This window comes from Lutjanus erythropterus, chromosome 9 (genome assembly GCF_056507025.1).
Source record: "Lutjanus erythropterus isolate fLutEry1 chromosome 9, fLutEry1.hap2, whole genome shotgun sequence".
NCBI classification, from domain to species: domain Eukaryota; kingdom Metazoa; phylum Chordata; class Actinopteri; order Lutjaniformes; family Lutjanidae; genus Lutjanus; species Lutjanus erythropterus.
Window position 1 is genome coordinate 25601686 of NC_139325.1, and position 18380 is coordinate 25620065.

Genomic DNA, 18380 nt, shown 5'->3' on the forward strand with positions numbered 1-18380 from the left:
AGTTTAGTTCACGTTTCCGTGGTCACCGTGAGATCGGCTCGCCGTCGGCTTCCTGCTGCAGTAAGAGGAGCGGCGTCGAGACAGACTGGGCAGACTCAACACCACCACCTCCATTAATAACTATACTGTACAATGAAACAGTTAGCAATATCTCCCTCTCTCGATACCCGCTTCGTCACAGTTATATTGCTGGTAAGAACGTGTATCTCAGCTTTGGAATTTGCAGCTTTTTAGCTACAAGAGCAAGCTAACGTTAGCTAAGTTAGCCTGCCGCTGGACAGTTAGCTAGCTGCTAGCTAAGTGTTGGCATGAGACGTGGCTTTTAAAGTGGCGAAGGTGACCAGCGTGCCAGTTCACTCGCTGCTGGAAAAGCAGTTAATCAGCAGGTTCATTGAGGAGGCCTATTGACCGGGTTTCGTCATATTTAATCAAGTTATCCAGCAGCAATGTCAACTTAGCCTCAGTGTTGAGTAACGTTAGCTGTAAGTTAGCGTAACTAGTTTATAACTAACTACAGTCCATCTTATATAAACGAGGTCTCACTTGCATAACAGACTGTATATTCTAAAATTGAAAAACAAGCTGAAGTTGGACTCATGATAACTTTGTTAAGGAGTGAAGTCCTCAGCTAGCATAAGGCGCTAGTATCACCTATTGACAGCAGTGAGAGAAATGCTAATGGCTAGCATGGTTAGTTTAAGCTTTTTGTTTATTGAATGGGTTGGTCTGCCGTGTTTGATCAAGCTTGATATTTGTTATTACATGGATGCATGAATTTATTGTCGGACTCTTCATGCATCTGTATGTCACTCTGAGTGATGCTTACCGGTTGGTGAATTCCTCTGTTGTGGCTCATTCTTATTGGCTGACAACCCGGAACTTGACAGAGCGCAGTAGTTCTGCTGTTGTGAGAGTTTGGGCCTGAAATGTTAAAACTTACAACTTCTCTAAAAGCTGCAGAGCACTGTCTTCATTGGTCTAACCACAGCAACGGTGGCATTTCATACCAGTCTGCAGCTGTGTCATCCTCTATGGTAAAAAGTCACAGTTGCTATGTTTTCAACGTTGACACAGTTGAACTTTCAAATGCAATCAGGAAATATTTTCTACTGAGCTGAAATGATTAGTCAATTAAATGAAAAGTCAATTGACTGTTTTGATAACAAATTATTCTTTAGTGCTTTTTCATGCACAAATATTAAGAATTCACTGGTCCCAGCTTCTCAGATTTCAGGTGCCTTTTTTGTTACATATCTGAAATTATTTTGTATTTAGACTATTGTTTGGATACGAGAGGAAATTTTAAGACCTCGCCTTGGGCTCTGAAAAATTGCAAATACTTAATTGGTAATAGGAGTAAAAGTTGATTTTATATCTGGAAACATTTTCTCAACACTAAACTAAGCGAAGGACAGTGACACAAATGCTTGACTGCTGGTTGAGCTAAAGTTCAATCTTATATTTAGGTTATCCAGTAAAGCCTGAGGCAGTGGTATCTGGCTGCTTCACAGTTTCTTTAGAAATCACTGATATTTGTGTTTGTCACAGCCTCAAGGAGGGCGAATGTCCTATATCCTGTTTGAAGAGGATCTTGAGTCAGCAGAGACCACAGCAGATAAGCAGATAGGCACCACTTTAAAGTATGTTAATGTCATTTGTTGACTATCGTGGCTGACATTAAGAAGGGGCAGGGGGTGTCATTAAGATGCAGAAAAATATGAAATTGCCCTTGTGGCCTTAATTAAGTAATTTGGTGAAAAAGTGAAAGTTTTGATAACGCAGTCTTTGGTCCTCTGTAAAACACAAACTCTTAAATAAAAGAGTTCATCTGGGCTACAATTGCCTTTTTTATTTGGATCTCTGTGTTTAGAGTTGGCAGTCAGCACTTCTCCAACATTGATGTTCTTTACCCCATTTTACCCTCCAGTGATCATCATTTTAGCCCTTAAATTTTCTCCATGCCGATCTCTTTCATATAGGATTTTCTTATGCAGTTTTGCAATCAGAGCTGGAATTCAGAAATACCCAGTTGGCCCATCATAATTACAACCTTATTCTTTTTTGAGTAGAGGAAAGTTAGATACACAAAAGAAAATGGATGGCTGCAAGATTTTAGTTTAGTATTCCGAACATAAAATACTGTTATCCAAGCAATGCCTAATGTTATGTCAGTGATATTTGATGATGTAGACATTTTACTGTGATGTGAGCAACTGTAATATACTGTTTTACATTTACCATAGTGGTTATTTTGTGGATTTAGGCTCAAACAATGTTTAAAATGTGCATTCAGTGATATTTGATGACATGATGTGGAATGATTGGAACTCTTGAGCAGCCTGCTTAAGGTATAACCTGGAATTTCATAGGAATCCCTGCTATCTTTGGTATGTCACAGTAGAAAGAAACTAAAAAATATATACTAATACAAAACATACAGCCAAAATTATGCCTCAGTGCTTCAGTAGGCTCTATTATTTGGTGAAGAGTCGAATGATCTAGGTGGAGCTTATAATTAGTGCTGCTGATTCATTTAAAGATGACAGCTAATGTAGTTACGACATCCTTTATTAAAGCACAAAGAAGTATGCATGTCCTAAAAATGTACTTACTTAACAAGTACTAGACAAACAGGAAATGTAAGAAAAAATCCCCATCACATTTCAATCAGTCATTGGCATTCATCAGGTCAGATGAAGATGTACACAAAAATAGTATAATGGGTCAATGCATACATTTTCCATTTTGTCATATGTATCTAGGACATTCAGACCACTACCATGAATGTTTCCTATCAGTTTGCCAATGTAGTCTTTACTAACAGGTCAATTTCAAAGGACAGTTACTCAAAAGTCACAAGTTACCAACATGCTATTATGCTATTTTTCCATGTGAATGTGAACCTTTATGAAAGTCCTGTCCACATTTACATAAAAAACAAGTTACAAGAAAAAATGGTTTGCACAGCAAATTATGAGAGTGATATTTGCAGGTTGCTCTGCATACATGGATATGCCAGTGGTGACATTGTTTACTGTATATTTAGGCCAGTACCAGGAACAACTAACAGGGAGAAGAGACAGGGACAGAAGGAAGCACTAGAGAGATGACACTTCTCAGGTTTCCTGGGGCACATTGGTTTTCCCAGAGGAGCAGTTACAGAAAGTTGCTGGTTGAAATGACTTCTCCGCTGCACAGTCTCCATTACAAACATAATAATTGCAAGCAGCTAGAAATATAAAATATTAAAAAATATAGTTTTCAAAGTTTTTTTCTTCCCAAGGCACACCAAAGGGCAAGTCAAAATCTCAAGGCACACCTCTATTAACATCCATGCAAAATAGCATCTATAACCAACCTAACCAATGGAAGCAACAAGCACAAACCAATCAAGAGTTCCAGAAGTGCAGGTGGGGGAAAAAGGCATCAGCTAATCTGGGCCTTTCAGGGCTCAACAAACAAGGACTATCAACTTGCCCTGGGCAAGTTAAGTGCCATGTTGGGCTAGTAAGTCTGGCATCTCATCTGGCAAGTGGGAAAAAAGAATTAAACAATTGAACTATTTTGATAATTGACTAATTGCTTGAGTAAATCTTCATGCAAAATTTATTATCACATTAAACATAATATCTTTGGGTTTTGGACTGACAAACAAGGCCGTTGAAAACTACTTTCTGACATTTTAGAGTCGTCACAGCCCTAGATAAAACATGACAGTTAACTTCAGTCTTTTGTTGTCATTTGATAACTGCTAATAAAGAAAACAATTTGAGACATGTGAAAATTGACTTTGGGCAAGTAGAGTTCTTATCCACCTGGCTGGTGAAAACTGGCCTTCACTTTGATGGAAGCCTTTAAAAAAATGTTTGCCCCTGTAGTAAATTAAAAATTCATTCATATTTTATAATTTATTTATAGGTTTTTGCTTTTTTAGTTGTACATTGCAAAAATAATGTGTGGTTGTCACAAAATCTCAGTGCACACCTGTACTTGCATTGTGGCACACCTTTTGGGAACCATTGCTTTGCACCGTCAAGTCAGTTTTTTTTTTATATATAGCACCAAATCACAACAGAAGTTATCTCAGGGCACTTTTCATACAGTCTAGACTGTGCTCTTTATGGTGTTTACAGAGACACAATAGTTCCCACCAAGAGCAAGCAGTGTGTTCAGCTGAGTCAGTCTGTAGTTATGCTGGTTAGCTGTTTGCTGACAGACTTTTTCCTCTGGGGATCAAGACTTGGTCAACTATCTTCATAATATTTTCTCCCCTCCTCCATTTTGTTGTTTTAACATTTATATGTTTTCTTTGCTGATACACATCTGTCCCCCAATGTGTCTGTAGGTGATGGGCCTCTCGACTCCTGGACAAGCAGAAATCACCAGTCTGGACTCAGGCAACATTGATGACGTCCTAAGTAAGTCTTTACTCCTCAGATGTTTCTTAAAGGAAAAGTTTGATGTTTTGAAAAATACACTAATTTGTTTTCTTGCAGAGAGTTAGATGAGCAGATCACTACCACCTCATGTCTGTTCATTCAATATGAAGCTGCAGTCAACAGCTGGACTTAGCTTAGCATAAAGAGTGGAAGCAGGGGAAACAGTTTATTTCTCATCTGATAATTAGAAAGGAAGCATATTTAATATTCATTCAGCTCTTCATTTTTTACATTTGTCTTTAAGAGATACATATTATTTAATTTTTCCATCTTTGTTACCTTCATGAAGGACATTATGTTTTCAGTCTACTCTGTCAGACTCTTTGCATATCTCTGTGTTATCCAGCAGGATGTTAAAAAAAAAAAAAAATCATGTAATTGATTTCAAAGAAATTTGGTGGCAAGGGAAGATCATTACCATTACATAACAAGTTTTCGGTGCACAATTAAACCTTTTATATTTTCTTTGACCCCTGAGCTGTGAGGTGGAGAGGCAAAGTTTAGTTTTCTTGAATTCCTTCCAACACATATCTTTATTTGCCACACCCATTGCTGCCATCTCATATTTGCTCCACATTCAGTTATTACATCAGCGGTTATTATTTTTAATGTTTCAGGCTATTGTCTTAAAATTGTTTGCCACATTGTTGCAGGTCTGGCCTACTTGATAGTAGAGTTTCACGGTATGCCATGAAATGAAAATTAATGGTTACCATACCGTGTACATTTGCTTATCTATAGTGTTGAATTTTACCACAGTAGTGTTATTAAAAAACTTGTTGAATTCTGCCAAGTTTCATGTCTATAAAGATGCAATATTTTGAGAAATTAAAATAATTTTTTTTAAAGATACCCTTCTTATTCATTCCTTTAAGAGTTGTTGTAACTGATGAAAATAATTGTGTAATACCGTATACTGTTATGTTTTCTGATACATACATTACTGTATCATAAAAATATTATACCATTGCAACCCTGCTCAGTTGGTCCTTGGCTTACCTTTTCACAAAATAGAAATTTAGTTTTAATTTTATCATTTTGTTCTGTGTTAGATAAATGTATATGGCCACGAGTCACTGATTATAAATTTCTGTTACTGAAGGGCTCTGGATGGACTTTGTTGTTTTTTTTTCTCCTTCAGTGACAGATGTTTTAAAATTGATTAGCCTAATTAATTAATTTTACATGCAAAACATACGTCCACTAGTGTATTTAGTAATGTATGGGGGCTTATGTTAATTTCTTGTTTGTGCGTGTTTCCTTGCAGATAATGCAGGGGTGGCATTAGTGAATTTTTACGCAGACTGGTAAGTACGTTGTTTCTTTCCTTCAGTCATTAAAACTCTGTATATTATGTTGAGGATGTTTAAATTGAATTCTGCTCATGATGCAGACGTTTTCTATGAATGCCACATGGTGCAATGAGTATAATTAGATTGAAGTCATCCACAGTAGAGATTTTGTTGATCTATTTTTAAAGGATTTTTACAGAGTGCGTCTGTTTTAATCTCATATTTCTGAACTGGTCTAATTATTGGATGGATGAAGGAACCGTTATCGGCAAAATCATTTGAAGACATAGTCAAATACTGCTAAATTTAGTCGTGTGGGTTAAAATCTATCTAAATCTATTTAGTTTACTTACAAATTATGGAAATCCTTTTGACCTCATGCTACTCCCACCATCCCCCATACAGGTGCAGATTCAGTCAGATGCTCCATCCAATTTTTGAGGAGGCATCGAACATAGTGAGGGAAGAGTTCCCTAATACCAACCAGGTGGTGTTCGCCCGTGTAGACTGTGACCAGCATTGTGAGTATTGCTTACCTTTTTATTCATTTTTAATGTTCTTTAAAGCAGCGTTTCCACCGCAATTACCACAAATACAATGTTAGAAATACAATTATCTAAAGAAAAATCTCCAGCCGCTTCTTTTCAACTGATTAACATACTACTTACTGTGACTTTGCCTGGGAAAATATACACACAGGCTCTTCTGCATATGATCTGATTTCAAGGAGAATTCAACCCGGTGGCAGTCATTAAGAATAACTATAGAAATAACCAATCTTACTGGTGGTCTCATTTCCTTATGTAGGTCATATAGAGACATCAGTATTAAATTGAGACCATTTCATGACCAGTTAAAAATTCCTTGAACATTTTGACATAGCCAAGAAAATATCAAATAACATCCAAATGCAACTAGCAAATTAACTAAATTACATTTATTACTATTTTTTTAATTTGTTTAACCCAGACATTCAAAAACTTTTTCAGCTTGAGACCTAAAAAGAGAAATTTTGTCGCTTGAAAGTCTCTTCTTTGCACAGGAAGAATTGACAATTATTGGGTTGCCACTTTAAGTTTAATTTAACAGAGCCACATATATTTATTTTATCAGCAGCCAAAGTATTTATTTCATGATGATGTGAACGAAAGAAAACTCATTTTAGTCATTTTGAAACTGAATTGGAAAAAAAATGTATTTTTCTGTGATAGTGTACTTGAATTGTGTTGTTATGTTATCTAAATTATTATTAGTATATGGGGTGGTTGTTGTGTATGGTGATCTAATGCTTTACACTGCCATAACGCCCTCATTCTATATACAGAAAGCAAAAAAAGTGTGCGCGCGCACACACACACACACACACACACACACACACACACACACACTTGCTATATTTGATGCACATATGTACACATAGATGCCCAGCACACCAAAGCTCAGACACATAAACCACCAGCCTCAGCCTTTTGAGATAAAGCAAATTAAAGAGAATTATTGATGACCTGCAAACTGTTTGAAGACTAATGACAAAACTGCTGCTTCCTGTGAAGACGGGAGGCTTAGAGACACCCCGCAGGGAGATTGACACCTGCCACATGCACACACACACACACACACTCACACTCATTCACTGTGTGCAGAGAGAATATTTACTCTTGGTGGGGGGGCAGCTTTCATGTGGGAGATCAGAGCTCAGAGCTGACTGAAGGCAGTGTTTTCAGACAGACAGGTTTAACCGCCGTCTCTGTCACTGCTCCGCTCCTCATCCACCCATCCCCATGTGTTTTTACTGTGCTTCTTCCTCTTCATCAATCGATTTGCCCTTCTTTACTTAACTTCTTCTCTGTCTCTGCGCAGCGGACATAGCCCAGCGGTACCGCATCACCAAGTATCCGACATTGAAGTTGTTCCGCAATGGGATGATGATGAAGAGGGAGTACAGGGGTCAGAGGTCGGTGGCGGCCATTGCTGATTTCATCCGCCAGCAGCAGGTTGACCCCGTGAAAGAAATACACTCAATGGAAGAGGTTAATACTTTGGATGTGAGTGTCAAACACACACACACATACACGCACACTGTCAATATCCACGGTTTCTGCAGGTCCTAAAATCAATAAGCTGAATTTTAGACCTTAAACTGACTTTTCTATGATTTTGACAGGTTGTAAATATTGGTTGCATTCAGTCTTGATTTTAAATGTGTTTTGGGGAAAAATTGTGTTAATCACACTCAAACAAAACTACAAAATGAAAGCAACATGGAACAATAATGCAAATGGTGCAGCTTGGCCATAATTTATTGGAGCACACGACACAACAAGTAGTAAAAATCCTCCACAAATATATAATTTTTCTGCACTGGAAGTCCCTGGACTACACAGTGACTGGAGCAGCCCACAGTTCTGACAAAAAGTTATTGCTGAGATGTGAGATAGTTTGGCTAAGTGTTGTGTTTTTAGCTAAATCACCATTTCTGTCCCTGTTGCATTAGCTGGATGAGCCAAGCTACTGTTAGTTCAGCAGGGCATAGTGTCACATCAAACTGCTTGAAAAAATCGATATCCCTCTTTTTTTTAACATGATATAAGTCTTAAATTACATTCACAGTGGTCTTAAAAAGTCTTAAATCGAACTTGTTGTAACCTGCAGAAACCCTATGAATAATATCAGATTTTCACAAAGTCATCGTAAAATAATACATACATATATTTCTTTTTTCAACACTTGGCTTTCTGGTTCAACAGAGGGGCAAGAGAAACATCATAGGTTACTTTGAGAAAAAGGACTCTGAAAACTACCACACATATGAAAAAGTTGCCAACATCCTTCGAGATGACTGCACATTCCTGGCTGCCTTTGGGTAAGACACCATCTTTTGATCCATTTCACATTTATCATTTAAATGAGGCTCATATGTGTATACATGAATCTGGAGAAGTACCGAAAGTAAACAAGCAGTCATTGCTGTGGTGGCGTCTCCCTACAGCATGCGCTTGCTTGAATGCAAGCCGTCGTAATTTTCACAACCAACGTCTTAACTACTCTGTAAAATTTGAAGAATGTTAATGTTGCCATCGAAATAGGTACCTTCATCAGTTACTGAGGGCCATTGTCCAACATCATCAATCCAATTATCCATGTTGTAACTGTCAGCAGGCAAAAACAGATGTGGTGTCTAGGAGGGAATCCCAGACCCGTGAAATATCTAGTGAGAGTGAACATTTTAACCCAAACCATGAGGAAATCTATGCATTTTGCAAATCTTGGGTTCCCATCTGGACACAAGCAGCAGACAGAGAGAGAGAGAGTGACAGACATTACAACGTGCCACCACAGTAATGGTGATGCTGCTAGATGGCAGAACACACAAAGCAGTTGTTGGATTTGTCTATATACTTTTTCTCATCTGAATCAGGTGTGCTGGAGCACAGAAACATCTATGCAGGGCAGCGAGCTCTGAGGACCAGGATAGGGGAAACGCTGTAATGTAAACTGTCTGCATGCCATAAATCATCTAATCTGATTTCAAGGAGAATCTGACTTGGTTGCAGGAATTAAGAAAAACTATATAGAAACAGCTGATCTTCTTACTGGTGGTCTCCTTTGCTTATGTAGGTCATATAGAGGTATAAACTCCTTGTAGTATATTTAAACTCATCTTGACTGCTTTACTCTCGCAGTGCTGTATCTGAGTCTGAGCGCTTCAGTGGAGACAATGTAATCTACAAACCCATGGGGGAGAGCGTCCCTGACATGGTCTACCTCGGCTCACTCACCAACTTTGACCTGACCTACGCCTGGGCCCAGGACAAGTGTGTGCCTCTGGTCAGGGAGATCACCTTTGAAAATGGAGAGGTTTGTTACCTGCTTCTTCCTACAGAGCACTGTCAGTGTGATAATAATCTTAGTGTTTCTTTTTTTGGTCTAATATTAGATGTATTAATCTGGATATTCAGATGCACACGTACATATTTACACAAAAAACATTCTGGAGGGTATTCATGGAGTCTGTGGGTAGTCCATCTGCTGAGCCACGCAAACCCTGAATGACTCCATCTGTCTTTGACGCTTTGTGTGTGTATGCGTGTCTTTTTTTCCAGGAGCTGACTGAAGAAGGAATTCCTTTCCTCATCTTGTTCCACGTTAAAGAAGATGGAGAGAGCTTAGAAAAGTTCCAACACGAAGTCGCTCGTCAGCTCATCAGCGAGAAAGGTGGGAGTATTTGTGGCATTTATGATAACGGGTGTCAGTTTGATACGAGTCAATTTGATTTAAACATTTTATGCTCTGACAGCTGTCATTTACATCAAATTTTACTTCAGATTTTTCATTAAAAAAGATTGGAAAGCACAGCTGCAAGTGAAAGTACATTATATCTTATTTCAAGTGTTTTTTTCTTCAGACATACACTGAATGTTTGCAAATAGGTGGGAGTGGAGAGGAAAAAAAATACTGGCAGAACTGATCCTGCTTTTAATTTCACCCCATTTTCAATTTAGAATTTAACTTGTGGCACCCCTACTCATGAGCCAAACAGCCTTGTGTACAGAAGTGGTGTTCATGACACTGGTGTCTCCTCTTCAGGGTCTATAAACTTCTTGCACGCGGACTGCGAGAAGTTCCGCCATCCTCTGCTCCATATCCAGAAAACTCCTGCTGACTGTCCCGTCATCGCTATAGACTCATTCAGACACATGTATGTCTTTCCTGACTTCAAAGACCTTACGTAAGTACCACCTTTCACTTTCTCTAAAAAATGATTTGCTTTTGTATGATAATGCACTGTATTGAAATTATATGCACAGTGTCTGATAAATGACTGTTATATTTTATTTCTTTTGAGATTCCACCTTGTGTGCACTTATAAAAAAGTTTTTAGAGTAGAAATATGGGCTGGTAATTATTTCATGCAAAAGGAAATGGCCAAATAGAAATGAAAACTCACCACAAATGCACCTGTAATTAACAAATGAATCATCCACATGTCAAATCACTCAGATATATTCAGCATTCTTTTTGAGCATTTGAAATTGTTCATAACAAGATCTCCTTAAATAAAGTTAATTTCATTACACACACACACCATAATCCACTGTGCACTGAACACCAGAGAAATGTCACACCTCCTAAAATCTGTCCTTTATGAATGGGCCAGGACACCGGAGCTAATGTGACATGATTTGGCACGTGCAATAAGTGCTAAACTAATCCAGTCTAATCTAATTTAATCTTATTTATTCTGTCCCCCACCGCTCTGCCTCCCCCAGTCCCCAATCAGAGTCTGATCAGATAGACAGAAGCCCCGAGGACTGACCGGGCCTCCACAACCTAATTACATCACATCACTACTGCATGTGGCACACAGCTTGTAATTACATTAGCGCAGTGTATGTTATATATATATAAGTGTTTGCATGTGTGTGTGTGTGAGTCTGCATGCTGCTCTGACACACAAGGTTAGCTGTGACTGGGGACCAGCTCTGCCTGTGTGATATGACAACAGCTCATGACCTGTCGTTAATAAGCACACTTTACAAGACAGCGTTGATATGGATTAATGCTGCTTCATGACATGTCCGCAGGGACAAATGTCCTCTGCTGCTGCCACAAGCTGATTTGTTTCATATCAACTCTGACCTGCTCTGCACTTCAAGCAGGTCTTTGTTGTTGGACTTTGTGTGTAGGAATGCCTTTGTCAAACACACAGTTAATGGGCCTCATGCAAGAACCACTCGCACAAACAGACCAGCTCTTTAGTGTCACGCACAAGTGATTTAAGACAATTTGTTGTATTCACCACTTTACTTGAATTTTCTTTTAGTATGCCTACAAACGAAACAGACCTGTCATACAAGTCAATTACAGTCTATCTCTATTCTTAAGGGGAAAAACAATTAAAAAACCAAAACATTTAAGATTCACAGTCATGCCTTAATCCTTCATCTGAATGAATCTGGAATTTAAATGTGTCACTGAAGGGCTCAGTGGCTCAGTTGGTGCAGCGTGCGGCCCATGTGCAGAGGTTGTCGGTCCTGAGCAGCGCCCATGGGGTTGACTTTCGCCTGTGTCCCTTGGCTGCATGTCTTTTTTTCCCAACAGATTTTCATCATTTTCTAGACATAATTGGCATTATGACTTACACATTTAAGCACCTGTTGAGAAAAATTCACACTCTGACAGCTGCCTAAAAAGTCATGGTTAAATTTTGAGTTGTGGATTGTATCATTTTTCTGATCAGAAAAAAATGGCTTAGTTTAATTTTAAAATGAGCTACTTTGGCTCAGTCATAGCTTTATAAAGTCTATGGTAGTCACCACTCTGTAGCGTCACTCAAGGCCCTGCCTTCGGCACTATGTGATTGATTGCCCATCATACGTAATGACCTATAAACACTGAAGGATGTGCAACAGAATGGCAAAGAGACTGGAGCTACTCTGGTTAGATATCTTAGCCATGTGTTGAATGGAAGACAGCATCTTATGATTTATTTCTGTGATGACAAGCATTCCCAATTTCCCAGTTACACCACTTGAAATTCCTAAAGTCACAGACTACTGGATTTCATTCAGTGGAGGCAAAAGCTTTTAACCCTGTCATTGCACTTCAGAGTAAAGCAAAGCTGCATCTGTTGTGTCTTTTCACTGCAACTCTGCATCAAGATTTAGGGAATTATTAGTCCAAAAAGTAACAGCGGCATAAAACTGTATTTCACTCTGTGTTGGTTAAATTTTGCGTTTAGTCTGCGGTTCACACGCGGGCCAATCCATGGGGGTGATCCATACAGATGGCAGATGAACTATGTTCTGTTACACCACTAATATGCTCTAATCAAACTGCCTGACTGTCAGATCCTTCTCACTTCCTCCAGTTACAGACTAAGACTTTATAGTATCTAACTTCATGTTGGGGCGGGCCGGTTATGACTCAGGAGGTAGAGCAGGTTGTTTGTTAATTGCAGTTTTGTTGGTTTGATCCCCAAATGCAAGTCAAAGTATTCTTTGAGAATCGGTGTGAGTGGGTGAATGAGAGGCTACAATTGTCCACTGTTAGAAAAACACATGCAAATGCGGCCCATTTACCATGTCAGACTGTCACAACGTATCATTGCTCTGATGAAGTCGTTGACAGCTGTACTATTTATCTTCTAACAGTTTAAGATCCCCTAAGACAACTATCAACTCTGATAAATCTGTCACCTTTTTGTCTGCTGATTTCCAACAGCAGGACATGAAGCTCCATGGTGTGATTTATGCTTTCTCTTGGGAATTATTTTTGCGAATGAGACTTCAAATGGAGCTGAACAGAAAGCCATGTTTGGAAGTTAATGATTAAGTTAATGATTGAATCTCATGAATGTGCACCTACTCATGAGTAGGTGGCACTCATCAGGCTGAAATTATCACTTTTGTGGAAGGTAGAGAAATGTTTTAGGTTAAGAATGTAAAAATGTTCTTGCATGTCTTATGTGTGTTTTGTGTGTTTTTTCTGTCAGTGTCCCTGGCAAGCTGAGACAATTTGTGCTGGACCTTCACTCCGGAAAACTACACCGAGAGTTTCACCATGGTCCTGACCCCACGGACAGCACACCCGGACAGGTCAGACAGCAGCGTCTGCACGCATCAGAGTTACTGAAAGTTGGTTTCATTATGTCACGTGAAACTTGAAGCGTTATAGTAAAGACCAGCTAAAAAGAGAACAAGTTAAGAACTAGAGTGTATCGAGACAAGATAAGGACTTGTAGAGGTTGAGACCAAGTCAAGACCAAGAAAAGTTTTCACATCCTAGTAGGGTTGGGAAATAAGTTAACATTTTCCAAATGGGGACTGTCAGCCCATCAACGGTGATTGGCGATGTGCATGTGTGCACGCCCTCCTGAGTCTCAGCTGGGATATGTGTGCCTATGTTACATGTGTCTACTACATCCAACATATACATACATCAAAATACTTAAGAAAGGAAACGTTGTCTCAGTGGTTTTCCTTATTAAACAGACACAGTCTGAATCCATGTTTCTCCCTTTGATTGAACTAAGACGCACCGTTAATTCATCATAAGACATAAACATTTCATTCAAACTCAACAGGAAAACAAAACAACTCACCCAAGCTGTCCGTGGTGGTTTTTCCACCGTTCCAACAATCATCAACTCTGGTTTGGTCAAAAAAAAAATCCTTAATTCAGCACATTAGATGAGAAAATATTCTGGATCCCTCTGGCTCAGTAGATGTGTCTGTGTGGCTGAAGGAGAGTGAGCAGCGGCTCTCACTCTGCAGACCATTAAATTAGCAAAGTAAAATGTAAAATATCGCCTGGAAAAAATAACTGGTGATGGACTCAGCCAATCACTGATATTTGCCCAAACGTCCAACCCTAATCTCTATCTCTCTCACCCAGGTGAGGGAGTGGTACCACATAGCATTTATGCATTTATTAGGCACATAGCTTTATGTGTCCTGTCTTGTCACAAGGGAAAAAACAATTAGGAAAAACAGTTTGTCACCAGGTGTCCTGTCTCCTCGATCTCTTACAGAGTTGACATGGAATTTGCTACATTCCTCAATATATATCAACTAAATCAGGTAGCTTGTGCATCTATCTATGAGGTGAATAGCCAGCAAGCAAATAAAACTAGCGCCTTGACACATACAATACATGTGAGAGGTGAGAGGATTTCTGAAGAGTTTTGGTGTAGAGGCAGATTGCTAATGTTAGCTTACTGTCAGTTTGTCACTTACACACTTTACACTTTCTTTATACTTGCTTTCTAAGCGCTAAAAAAGGTTTGACGGAGTCCCAGTTGTCTCAGTAAGATTTGCATTGCATACTGCTGTGGTTTAGGTATCCAAATTTTATTACAGAAGATTTGACTGACATCCTCTCACAGACAGCCACAGCCTTTTTCTACTGTCTCCCACATTCACTTTCTTTGAGCGTGTGTGAATGAGGGCAGGCAGGCTGACAGCCAGTAACAGTAACACAATTTTCAAATTAGAAATGAGTGAAGTTATTTGAAGCAGGAACCTTTACATCCAATCATAGTTATGATGTTAACAAATCAGACTGTCCTCACAGTTATGGTATTAATTGGTCTTGAAATAAAAAATCCAAGTCATCTTTGTCTGACACCAAGATGAGAAAGTAAAAATGTGGTCGATTCTAAGACAAGACTGAGACCAAGACCATTCTTGAGTACAACAACACCAGAAACTTGACAGTTTGAATTTGACTTCAACCCTCAGGAGGAGACGGGAGGAGAGGTGGCCAGCAGCCCACCAGAGAGCTCATTCCAGAAGCTGGCGCCCAGCGAGACTCGCTACACCATCCTCAGACGGGACCGCGACGAGCTGTGACCTCAACAGCCTTCCAGTGATCCTGTGACTCAATGCCACGCCCGGGGGTCAGGGAGGGGGTTAGGGTTGGGACAGGCCAGCGGGACAGAACAGCAACACCCAACACCCTTACTGAAGAGAGAGAGAGATGGAGGAGACTGAAGAGGAGAAAGGAGGAGAAAAAGAACGAGAACAGGAGGAGTACAGTCCACAACACAACCATGTTGGAATAACCTATATTTTCATAACTCTTTCACGTACAATTTTTATTTTGGATCAAAAGGAAGTGGGGGATACAGAAGAAAACAGTGTGTGGGCAGGGGGTTAGGGGCATTAGGACATCAAGAGAAGTGTTTTTACTTTTATTTTTTGGAGCTTGTAAATATGTTTGTGCTACATGGGAATCTCATTGTTGGTCTAAATTAAATGCAGAGTTTTCTTTATTTTATTCCTTTTCTTTTTCACCACCCGGCTTTTTGTAGAAAAAAAAAAGAACCCAGAACAGTTCCCTCACTCCAGTCATACGGTTCTTATCTGTGGGTAGTCCAGTTGATGATAGGAGACACTTGTTTTAGTCTCACTGACCTCATGGCTGCATCTCAATATGACCAACTCTAGTCTAATTCATTTGTATAGCACAAGGTATAACAATACGCCTGTTTGAAGTAGCTTTATCTCCAGATCTTCTCCACACACACTCTGAAGGAATAGAAGAATATTTTGAAATACTTCTTGGTAGTTATAACATAATTCATACCATGACTTGAGACAGAAGATAGAGAGACAGAGCTACTCCACCCTATTGAGATGCACCCCTTCTCTTCCTGGTACTAAATGGACAATAGATTATGATGTCTCTTACAGTGCTTATAAAAAGTATCGCCCCCTTACACCTTTTTTTTTAATGTGTTACTGTTTTACACTGCTGACTCACAGTGGATGTAATTTGCTTTTTTTTACAACAATCAACAGAAAATACTGTCAGACAAGGCAAAGTACACCATCCCCATCATGAAGCCTGGTGGTGGCAGCATCATGCTGTGTGGAGGCTTCTCTGCAGCAGGCCCTGGATGGCTTGTGACTTCAGAACGGTAAACTGATCTAACTGATGAAAAAACAGAGAAATCCTGGTGAAAACGTACAAGTATAGATGCATATTTTTAGGTAAAGTCAAATCTACACAGGAATGGCATGACAGTCATGTGAAAGTCCAGACTTCAGTTCAATCCAGAATTTGATAGTTGCTCTTAAGTATGAGCATGTAACTTGAGTGAAGTAACTTTAAAGTTAAAGATTTGGTGTTCAGATCAGGGCTGAACAATTATTGTTGTAGTGCATAGATTTTGTAGCCTACAAATCGTGTTCTACACTTGAAGCTAATATGTAACGTTTCTGCATTAAAATGTCATAAAAACAATAGAACTATGTTACATATTTTGTTGAGTTGTGTCCTTACATTATCCCAAGCGTTTCCAAAAATTGATTCAAGGTAAAGGTGCACTTCCTAGTAGTCGCTAGTTGCCATAACATCCAGGAAAACATGGAATACCACAGAGTGAGGAGGTCAGTAAATGTGACTTAAGGTAACATGAATAAATCTTTAATATATTTCCTCATTTGCGAACATGATTTCTGCCTGAGTCATGTCAGATTTTCATCAGAAGTGGTGGTTGTTTAACAATGAAGACCGTAATTTCCATGATTCCACGCCACTTCACGACATCAAAAACGTACTATTTTATAAAGTTTCAGTATGACGCTGCAGCAGAACTTGCATAACGTGCGTTTAAGGAAACATCTTTCTTTGGTACAGAACCCTGCAAAAATTACACAGTCATTTTAATGTTTTCAATGGAAATGAGAATAATGATCTGAAAATGAGCCTTCCATCTAATATCTCAAATCATATTGAAATAGCAACATCAGTCAGAATAATAGCAATTAGATATTTTTCCAAAATCATTCATCCCTAGTCCACAGATTGGTAAAAGCTGCTACAGGCCTAGAGAATTAAACTTAAGGCTGTAACTGTTGCCGAAGGTGCCTCCACTAAGTATTGTCTTAAAGGACACACGTCCTTTAAAGCAATACTTAATTGCATGCGTATGCAATTAAGAATTTTTTAAATTTTATTCCCAAGACCAATCTACAGTCTTTTTCTCTAATGTTTAGTGTCTAAAATCCTGATAACCTCCACTGCTGTAAAACAGTAACACATTAAAAGTCAAAGTTGGGCTGGATATCTGGATACCACGGTGTTCCCTCTGAGCTGCGATCCCAGGACTCAAATAAGAAGGGGGGGAAAAAAGATTTGAAATGGTGTATGACCATGACATGTATGAAATGGCTGTTGTTTCTGCTTTCCCCTGTTGTCAAATGTGTCATCATGCTGGGGGAGAAAAGACTGTGTCCTTCCCAGTGTTTTAAACAGCAAAAAGAGACAAAGAGTGGAAAACCCATGTGTGATGAACGGTGGAAATTTACAGTCTGCCACTTTATACAAGTTCTCTTAAAACTGGTTTTGTCTCTTTATATGTCTTTGAGGTTTTGGTACAAGTCTAAATCCCTGAGATCCACTGAGTGTGAATGAATCCAGATTAAGAGTACTGGGGACCCATTGTTAAGTTTGTATTGTGTGTACTGCCCTTCCATAGAAGCCAACAGATGCCTGCATAGTGACATATCAGCCCACATACAGGAGAGCAACAGGGGGGAGTGTGATACCATTTCTAAAACCAGTCATCTCAGAGGGGAAGAAGAGTAAAAAACTGAAAAAGTAAATTAAAAACCATTTTACAAGAAATTGTGTTGTCTGATGTTTTGTATGTCAGTCTCTCTGAACTTCACTGGTGTCATTTACTGTTCTGTTTATCCAGTGAGTGACAATACTGTTGAAAAGAAACACTTTATTTGGCAGAAAACCAGCACAGTATGATCCACACATGGCAGGTTCTTACACTTCAGTCCCTGAAGTGATCTGGACAGTGGCACTTTGGTGCTTTTTGTGCAATTTTGCTCTCACACTTTGCAAAAAAGAACAGATCTATATCTATATACAGTATAATTTATATAAACATAGAAGCATTTACATTAGTAAGTAAATAACACCACAGTGACAAAAAAACAAACATTTTCTCTAAATATCATTCTTGTCTCATCACATGAGGAATGAACTACTGTTCACATTGTTTTCTACATCAAGGAACATTAAATGGACAGTTTGGACTTCTTCAAGTGGTTTTATAAAGTACTAATCCGTAAGTGGTATATCACCTACAGTAAATTGCAGCTGGAATTCTGATGTAAGAAGCTGATCG

The 18380-nt window shown here is 39.0% G+C and overlaps 1 protein-coding gene across 2 annotated transcripts; it reads left to right on the forward strand.

Annotated features, from left to right (window-relative positions):
- Positions 1 to 33: 33 nt before the first annotated feature.
- erp44 (endoplasmic reticulum protein 44) lies at positions 34 to 15506 on the forward strand. Of its 2 annotated transcripts, none has more exons than XM_084726884.1 (11): positions 34 to 192; positions 4346 to 4418; positions 5707 to 5746; positions 6137 to 6252; positions 7592 to 7776; positions 8479 to 8594; positions 9415 to 9589; positions 9835 to 9946; positions 10319 to 10460; positions 13227 to 13329; positions 14987 to 15506. In XM_084726884.1, the coding sequence occupies exons 1-11, from the start codon at positions 133 to 135 to the stop codon at positions 15110 to 15112; spliced, it is 1248 nt and encodes a 415-aa protein (XP_084583010.1). In that variant the 5' UTR covers positions 34 to 132; the 3' UTR covers positions 15113 to 15506. The 2 variants fall into 2 exon arrangements, with proteins under 2 accessions (XP_084583010.1, XP_084583009.1); XM_084726883.1 differs by having other exon boundaries at positions 35 to 192; positions 14974 to 15506.
- The last annotated feature ends 2874 nt before the right edge of the window (positions 15507 to 18380 follow it).

Excerpts from the sequence above, each read along its gene's own strand:
- erp44 (XM_084726884.1), top strand. The coding sequence starts at position 133 with ATGAAACAGTTAGCAATATCTCCCTCTCTCGATACCCGCTTCGTCACA. Across the intron at positions 6,253-7,591 it reads TGTAGACTGTGACCAGCATT|CGGACATAGCCCAGCGGTAC; the intron begins GTGAGTATTGCT and ends GTCTCTGCGCAG. Across the intron at positions 7,777-8,478 it reads AAGAGGTTAATACTTTGGAT|AGGGGCAAGAGAAACATCAT; the intron begins GTGAGTGTCAAA and ends CTGGTTCAACAG.